Here is a 10,000-nt window from a genome sequence, read left to right on the forward strand (position 1 = left end):
ATGTTATGTATGCTATTATATTGTATATGTTATTATATCAGTATGTTATGCTTGCTATTATATTGTATATGTTATTATATTGGTTTGTTATGGATGTTACTATATTATACATGTTATTAGATGTTATTATATTAGTTTGTTATGTATGTTATTATATTATAAATGTTATTATATGTTACTATATCAGTATGTTATGTAGGTTATTATAATATATATGTTATTATATCAGTATGTTATGTATGCTATTATATTGTATATGTTATTATATTGGTTTGTTATGGATGTTATTATATTATAAATGTTATTAAATATTATTATATCAGTATGTTATGTATGTTATTACATTATAAATGTTATTATATCAGTATGTTATGTATGTTATTATATTATAAATGTTATTATATCAGTATGTTATGTATGTTATTACATTATAAATGTTATTACATCAGTATGTTATGTATGTTATTACATTATAAATGTTATTATATCAGTATGTTATGTATGTTATTATATTATAAATGTTATTACATCAGTATGTTATGTATGTTATTACATTATAAATGTTATTACATCAGTATGTTATGTATGTTATTACATTATAAATGTTATTATATCAGTATGTTATGTATGTTATTATATTATAAATGTTATTACATCAGTATGTTATGTATGTTATTACATTATAAATGTTATTACATCAGTATGTTATGTATGTTACTATATTATACATGTTATTAGATGTTATTATATTAGTTTGTTATGTATGTTATTATATTATAAATGTTATTATATGTTACTATATCAGTATGTTATGTAGGTTGTACTGTTATTATATTTCTAAACATATAGAATTTTGACACTGTTTTGGAGCACAAAAGAGTATAGATTTAATGAAAAGGATCTGTGCCTTGAAATGTGCAAATAAAGGGACAAAGCCGAAGGAAAATGAACGAATGAATGATTAAATAAATAAATAAAAATAAAACGGTAAAGTAAATATAAAACAAACAGCAAATACATCATATTGTAAAATGTTTAAGAACATATACAACATATTTGCATTTTGTTACTCTGCCTCTCTGGATTGACCATAAAGAACTGATAAATGTATTTACAGTATTACAGTACATGTGTAGTGCTTTGAAATGTGCATTTTTTATCTAATATTTGACGTACTCTAGACTGAAACATGAAGGGGGTGGGGCATAAAGTAGCCCCTCCCCTATATAAAAAAAAGCCAATAGCGTTTTGTTTTATCACAGCCCAGCCAGGAAGTGTGCTTTTCACTAGGGCTGGCCGATTAATCGGAAAGTAATCTAAATCGTCTTAATCGATCAAACTTTTGCAGGTCGATTTTTTCGATTACTTTCCCAACCTTCGCACTTTCGTATACCCCTCGCCATGGCTGACACACACATCTCAAAAACTGTACCCACACATTGCGACGACACAGCTTTGTGGTTGATCAGCTTGATAGCGTTGACAAGCATGGGCGGCGAGGAGAGCCACGAGCCCATTAGAGCGAGTGTTTACAAGTGTCTACAAGTCAAAATGTACTTTTCAGGCTTTTTTAAGTGAGAATTGAGTTGTTTAGATTGCAACTATGCAGTTTATTCTTATCTCTTTTTTTTATAATTTCAGAAATTCAGGGCTTTGTCGGCTATTAGCATGCAGAGCAAAGAAATTAATGGCTGACTGCCACAAGATGGCGACAGAGACTGCACAATAAATCCTTAGAATAGAAAAACTCATTAGAGGAGTGTACATTTCAATCTACAGCTGGTCAAATCAGGTAAGGGATGTCCAGTGGGTGGTCAAAACCACAAGTGGCTATTTGCGACTGCACAACAATGATAGTAATTCAAATATATATGTTTTGTCGGGCTGAATCTCCTTATATTTTTGGCGTCAGTTGCGGGAAATGTTGCGCAAATGGCTCTTGGGCTGGCAGTTTGAGACTCCTGATTTAGGAGGTGACAAACTGCAAGCTTTAGATGTTTATATCTCCTAAATGCACGGTTTTGCTTCACACTAGCTAACTAACATACTGATACTAACATCTAAAACACGTAATTTCATGAGAACTTTAAACGTGCAGTATATGTTCAAGACAAGATATGACATAAATGAACTTAATATTAATTCCACTGCTGTCCAGAATGAGCTGAAAGCCTGATGAATCGTGGACAAACCTCATTAAGTGTTGTAGGTGTTAAAGGAGAAAAGTGTTTAAACTGCTCTTTTCCATAACATAAAAAACAGACTAATTAATTTTATCGCATGCCAAACTGCACTATAAAAATGGCCATTTAACTTCCAGGTGTACTGAAGTAATAGTGTGTAGAATTTAACGCTACCTATTTAGTGAGTCTCGGCAAACGTGTGGTTATTCAAAACTGTCAGTATTTCTAAACCAAGTGTCTAGTTTAAAGTCTGATTCATTATCAGTGTTTATTCATCAGCCTCTAATGAAACTATTGCTTTGTGTTAAATGAGCTGTGGACTCTTTTCAAACAGTTATCATGTCATAATGTCATAGATCAAGTATAAATTAGACAAATATTCTAATAAAAAAAGCTAAAAATAGGTATCGTCAGGGTAATTTTAGGACAACTTTTGATCTACTGTCATTCCTACATGCTGTTGATTTGGTTCAATGTTTACCCTGCACATAGTATTGAATATACACAACAGTTCTGTCTGGTTCTCGAATCTGATTGGCTGATAGTTGTGCGATATTCTGTGTGGAATTTGGAATGATGGTTGAGCGCCCCCTAACTTTAGAGCATAGTGATTAAATATTTACTTGTGGTGAGGAGTTTCCTCATCTCAGCTCGTAGACTTACAGGCACACACAAATAGTAAATTCAGAGAGAAATGAAATGCACAAATTATTTAAATGTACAACCGAAAATAACGCAATTCACGAGCGCGTATTGTACCGTGGATGTCATACCAAACAGTTTAATATTATAATGAGAATTGAGGCATCCCTATTATATACAGTTGAAGTCAGAAATATTAGCCCCCCTGAACTATTCGCCTCCCTGTTAAATTTTTCCCCCAATTTTTGTTTAACGGAGAGCAGATTATCTTGAGCACATTTCTAATCATAATAGTGTTAATAACTCATCTCTAATAACTGATTAATTTTATCTTTGTCATGATGACAGTAAATAATATTAGACTAGATATTTTTCAAGACACTTCTATACAGCTTAAAGTGACATTTAAAAGCTTCACTAGATTAATTAATTTAACTAGGCAGGTTAGGGTAATTAGGCAAGTTATTGTATAACGATGGTTTGTTCTGTAGACAAATATATCGGAAAACAAATATAGCTTAAATGCTGTTTAAATGGTGTTTTAAAAAAAATAAAAACTGCTTTTATTCTAGCCAAAATAAAACAAATAAGACTTTCTCCAGAAGGAAAAATATTATCAGACGTACTGTGAAAATTTCCTTGCCCTGTTAAAAATCATTTGGGAAATATTTAAGAGAAAAAAATGAAAAGGGGGGCTAATTTATTTCACTAATAACTGACTATATAAATGTATATATATATACATACACGCACGCACGCACGCGCGCGCACACGCTCACACGCACACACGCACACACGCACGCACACGCACGCACACACACACACACACACGCACACACGCACACACACACACGACCTGAAAATATTCTTGTCCACACCTGTATTTCAGACCGATCTCCCGCCACCCTCCCGTTTTGTTATTACTCCCGGAATATTACCGTAATTTCTACCACCCCCACCCCCGGTCCTCAGCATTTTGGTATGGTCTGTGAAACCCCTGGGTCGCCAACAATGGTATAAGATTCGACCGCAGCGGCAGCCCGAAACATAACAGTCTACTGGCCCCCACCACCCCCCCACCCCACCCTGTCTACTGGATATTATCAAAAATAATTATCAGCAAATAATATTGGACTTCTAGTTGATTGTTTGGTATCAGAAGTGTCTCTATGAAAGGTAAAGGCCTCTAGATTTTGCTTATTTGATCACAATAAAATCTGATCATGTCTTGATTTTGACTGATTTCATTAGGACAGTAAGGTCTGACTCTGCTTAGACTGAACAGAAATAATGTCCAGTATAGAATATAAAGTCCTGCTGCAGTGGAGACAGAATGAATATTGTGTCTGACTCCATCATGAGCTTGGAGGACTGCATCCATACATCTCTGACATGACTCACATCACTGATTAATAAAGTCATCTGGAATGGCAAAGAACTCCCAGAGCTCATCAAGAGTCTTAGGATTCATCTTCAACGCCTCATTCAGCTTACCCCAGACATGCTTAATAATGTTCATGTCTGGTGACTGGGCTGGCCAATCCTGGAGCACTCTTTGCTTTCAGGAGCTTTGATGTGAAGGCTGAAGTATAAGAAGGAAACCATGATGTTTCCTTCACCAAACTTGACTGATTTTTGTAAGAATCTTGGCTCCATCCAGGTTCCAGTAGCTCATATATACATATATATATATATATATATATATATATATATATATATATATATATATATATATATATATATATATATATATATATATATATATATATCATAAGCATAACTATGTGTATATATATATATATATATATATATATATATATATATATATATATATATATATATATATATATATATATATATAGTTATATATACACACATATATATATATACATAGTTATATATATATATATATATACATAGTTATGCTTATGATATATATATATATGCTTTAATTTATTTAAGTGTTTCTGCTGTGTATAAATACCACTTATATAAATACTATTATAACTGGCGTATCACCCACCAGTTCAAAAATGTTTAGATTTGGTGTGTATCCAGCTGGCTCGCGACAAATTAGGACAGCTCTTCACAAAACAAAACACAACACCATCATACGCTGCATCCGACAGCATGTGGAGGAGACGTTCGGCATAGCGCCATCAGTCGATATGAGCAGGAGAAATGAGTGTGATTAGTTGAGAGAAGGGCTCATGGAGTGCGAACACGGGCACGGATAAATGTCAACAGCTGTAAATAATCCAGCACTGACCTCGTCCAGCTCCGAGACGAACACTGCTTTTTCCTCAAAACCGATGGGCATGGGCTCGTTGGGGGGGATCTCCACCTCCTCGTACATCTTATTATTGTCTCTTCTGATCCCCTCGGGCAGCAGCATCTGCCGGCACAGCGGAGAGAACATAATTACACAACAAACACATACAATTAAACCTTCATCATGCATTAGCTCTCGGCGAAAGCATCTCAGGACCGATGTTGTGCTGCGGCCACCGGTGTGCTCAAATTAACCCCCAAACACACTCTTTCAGTGTGCCCCCAAGCTGAAATAAATACTAGCATGTGTTTGTGTGTTTACTGTGAGTAGCAAGATATAGCAGGTTAAGGTGGAGTTGCAACAGTTAAAGTCTGAATAATTAAGCCGTGTTCACACCAGGCGCGACATGCACAAACAAATCGGGTCAAATTCACTTCACAACAGACACCGATTCACATCATGGGCTGCCCGTTTCATTGCTTATTGGCTAACATGGATTTTATTTAAAGAGTAGCTGTGCTTAAGTGCTTTAGGAAGGCTGAAATCAGTGTAGATTCTCTCGGCGCCATGTCTAAGTCCACTAGATCATTTCAGAGGGGCTCTCAGCTCTGTGAGTTCTTCAACTCCACCAGAAATTAGACCTGGATCATGGAAGCTTTCAGCGGTGCTTCAGACTAAGCCGAGCGCAGTTTGATGAGCTGTTGTCCAGTGTCTGCAAGAGGATTTGCCCTGGGTACACCAACAAAAGGCACTACGTTCTAATCATGCCCCTTCAAGAGCAAGCTCCTGATTGGATATTGCGGCGCAAATGTCAGATAGAGTTCTGATTTTCCAACTTGAGCAAAGTCAATTTGTGCCTTCTCATTCGCATGAATCACGTCATTCACATCAACCATTTACGCGAATAGCGCCGCAGGATGTCTATTCACATCTTTGCATTGACGTAACATAGTACAGGGTTTTTTTTTTCAAGACATCTCTAATCATAATAGTGTTAATAACTCATTTCTAATAACTGATTTATTTTGTCTTTGCCATGATGACAACACATAATAATTGACTATATATGTTATACTAGTATTCAGTGCAATTTAAAGGCTTAACTAGGGAAATTAGGGTAATTAGCCAAGTCATTGTATGAATTATGATATATATATATATATATATATATATATATATATATATATATATATATATATATATATATATATATATATATATATATATATATATATATATATATACACACACACACACAGTTGAAACCAGAAGTTTACATACACTCTCAAAAAAGAAACATAACCAGTTAAAAAAAAATGTCTGATGGTAATTCATACTAAACGTTTACTATTTTAGGTCTGATAGGATTACCTAAATGATTTACATTTGCTAAATGCCAGAATAATGAGAGAATGTTTTTTTTTTTTGGAGAATTTTATATTAGTTTCTAGACAGTCAAAAGTCTACACTCATTTCCTTGGTATTTTTTTAGCGTTGCTTTTAAACTGTATAACTTTGGTCAAATGTTGTGGGTCTCCTTCCACAAGCTTCTCACAATAGTTTGAAGGAATTTTGGCCCATTCCTCCTGACAGAATTTGTTGGCTGTCTTGCTCGCTCAAGCTTTTTTAACTCTGCCCACAAATTTTCTATAGGATTGAGTTCAGGGCTTTGTGATGGCCACTCCAAAACATTCACTCTGTTGTCCTTAAAGCACATTTGAACTAATTTGGCAGTATGTTTAGGGTCATGGTCTGTTTGGAAGACCCGTTTATGGCCAAGTTTTAATTTCCTGGCTGATGTGTTGAGATGTTGCTTTAGTATTTCTTCCTAATGTTCTGTCTTCATGATGCCATCTATGCTGTGAAGTGGACCAGTCCCTCCTGCAGCAAAACAGCCCCACAACATGATGCTGCCGCCCCCATACTTCACAGTTGGGATGGTGTTCCTAGGCTAATAAAATTTCCCCTTTGTCCTCTAAATGTAACACTGCTCATTATGGCCAAACAGTTCAATCTTAGCTCCATCAGAGCACAGGACATGTCTCCAAACATCAGTCTTTTTCAGTGTAATTTAGCTAATTGTAATCTGGCTTTTGTTGTTGATTGTGGCTTGCTGATTTTCCCATGTTGTCACACAAGAAAGCAGTGTGTTTGAGCTTTCCCTTAAATACTATTCTACAGTTGTGCCTCACATTAACTCAAATGTTGTCAATTAGCCAATCAGAAACTTCCAAAACCTTGACATCATCATCTGAGCTTTATCAGAAGCAGAATAATCTTATTGTATGTAAACTTGACTTTCAAGAAAAGTTATATCAATTTCTCAACAAATCTCTCTCTCTCATTATTCTGCTATTAAGCAGAAAAGAAACACATGTGATCATTACTTAATCATTACCTAACTTACCTAAAACAGAAAAAGTTTAGTCTCATTTGACTTTTTGTATTTGGTTATGTGTCTTTTTATACAGGGTATTTAAACTTCAGGTTTCAACTGTATATAGTTTAATATTATTGACCTTAAGATGGATTCACAAAATTAAGAACTGCTTTTATTCTAGCCGAAATAAAACAAATAAGACTGTCTCCAGAAGAAAAAATATTACAGGAAATACTGTGCATACGTATATTCAATCTCTTAAAGTAATAGGAGAATAAATATCTAATTTTTAGCACGCCACATTTCCTCAAGCTATCATAATTACAACTCATTTCCAGCAAACTGAGAGCATATGCTGAACTAATGAATGTGTCATATTCAGCTGTTGCTCGCAGTAGATGGCACCATACGTCATCAAATCTGGCAACACTACTTGATTTAGTCACATATTATAATACTAATAAAGCAAAACTGGTTTTGTTTCTGAGCATTCAGGGTATTTCAGTTAGTATTAAAGAGTCTCTACTATGCTACTTTAACCCTTGTGTTATCTTATAATTCAGTATATGAGCTATTCCAGCATTGTAGATGTGACATTTGCTGTAAAATCTCAAAACATAAATTGACATAGGAAGTACATGTTAACATTATATTTAAAAAAAAATCACAAAAAAAAAAATTTAAATAAAAAATAAAAAAATATAATTTAAATGAATTAAAAATTAATTAATTAAATATGTAAAATTAATTATTATAAGTTATAAAAATAATAATTATACAATATAATAATAATAATAATAATTAACAATTATTAATAATATAAAAATAATAATATAAATTATTAATTAATAATAACAATAATAATAATAATAATAATAATAATAATAATAATAATAATAATAATAATAATAACAATAATAATAATAATAATAATAATTATTATTATTATTATTATTATTATATTATTATTATTTATTTAAAAAATTAAATTAATTAAAATAAAAAAAAATTAAATAAAAATTTAAATGAACTCACCTTTCAAAGATTGCCTACTACTTAACTGAGCAATAGTGACAGCACAGCAGCATCTGTCATGTTTTTTGATCCCTTGAAACATTTGAAATTTTTGACATTTTTGACCCCTTGAAAATGCAGCGCGTTTCATTCATTTGTTTGCGTTGTGTGAAAATGCAGCTCATTTTTTAAAAGTGTATTTGCGTTGTGAGAATTTTCAGCACGTGTGCTGTCAAACGGATGAAGATCTTTTCTTAATTTGCTGGCTTTTTTTGTAATTGCACGTGTTTTCTTAAATTGCAGCATGTTAAGCTCTCTTGGCCACCATAATTATTACATTTAGGTACAAACAATACAAACAATATATGGTTTCAACATCGATATCGCATTGTGTGCATCTACAATAATTACATCGGAAAGATATGCAATGTTAAGTCTAGATTAAGGTTGAGCAGAAGCTATAGAATTGTATTTAATTACTGTATTTATATGGAATTTATATGGAATTTATTTGTATTTATATGGAATACGATTTATGCAAAATAAAAAAAAAACTATTTTCTTTGTTTCTAATCCAAAAGTCTACATTTCAAAGTAAGAAAAGATTAACGTACCCCAATGGCTGATAATTTAGCTTGTTTAAAGGAAAAAACTCTTAATTTCGCAGAATTTCAACAGCACTTTAAAACAAAACCATATTTTTTCTTGACAATGGAATTATTTTTAGATATTTAAACTAGAAATGAGACGAAAGTAAGAAAGCAAAGTAAGAAAAGCAAGTATTTGCATTGTGATTATTGAATTTCTGTATCTGAATACTCGTCGACTGCCCAGAAAACTGCTAAATAGAGCTATTCAGTTATCTGAAAACTATTCATTTCACAATATTTATCGCAGGAAAATAAAATATCTCAAAATCAGATTTTTCCAACATCGTGCAGCCCTAATTACACTGTTTAACATGATACATTAACACGGTGGTCATTAAAAAAATAAATAAGGTAAAAAGTCCAAAATAAATAAATAAACTATCAGTATTTTCTTCTTTGTTTGTTTGTGGGCCAACTAGCAGCAGTCGTATCGTTTAGCCGACTAGCCTTAGCACATCGCTAATCACACACACACACACACGCACACACACACACACTTTAGAATGATTTCTAGCCCTAAACCACCTGTTCCTCCCCACCCGCAGGAAAAATAAAGATGAGGCCCTGAAGAATTCATTTCCATCGCTGGAAGATGGCCTGCGGCAGGAATTTTAATTAAGACATCATAAAAACTGGATTAAAACAAAGGCTCAAGGTAATCTAGTGTGTGATAATGTGATATAATTGAACAGATTGGCATGATGCTGAGTAAACAAAGCACTGGGGAGAGATTTCGCATTTAAGAGAGGAGATTTATTTTCCCTCTGTGTCCTTACACATATAAGACTCAGATTAGCGTGTGTGTGTGCGCGTGCGTGAGTCTGTACCTTGGATCCTCCGATGAACGCAGATGTTTTGG

General features: G+C 33.3%; 1 protein-coding gene across 2 annotated transcripts in view; it reads right to left on the reverse strand.

Moving 5' to 3' along the window:
• The window catches only part of ascc3 (activating signal cointegrator 1 complex subunit 3), a 260,712-nt gene that overhangs the window by 205,553 nt on the left and 45,159 nt on the right, over positions 1 to 10,000 (reverse strand). For both annotated transcript variants that reach the window (XM_073925683.1, XM_073925682.1), the window contains exons 7-8: positions 9,969 to 10,000; positions 5,095 to 5,220 (exon numbers count right to left, since the gene is read on the reverse strand). The exon at positions 9,969 to 10,000 is cut by the window's right edge and continues 104 nt beyond it. In XM_073925683.1, coding sequence (XP_073781784.1) covers positions 5,095 to 5,220; positions 9,969 to 10,000 — 158 coding nt within the window. The remainder of the gene's footprint in view (positions 1 to 5,094; positions 5,221 to 9,968) is intronic.

The sequence above is a fragment of the Danio rerio genome, chromosome 16 (genome assembly GCF_049306965.1).
Source record: "Danio rerio strain Tuebingen ecotype United States chromosome 16, GRCz12tu, whole genome shotgun sequence".
NCBI lineage: Eukaryota > Metazoa > Chordata > Actinopteri > Cypriniformes > Danionidae > Danio > Danio rerio.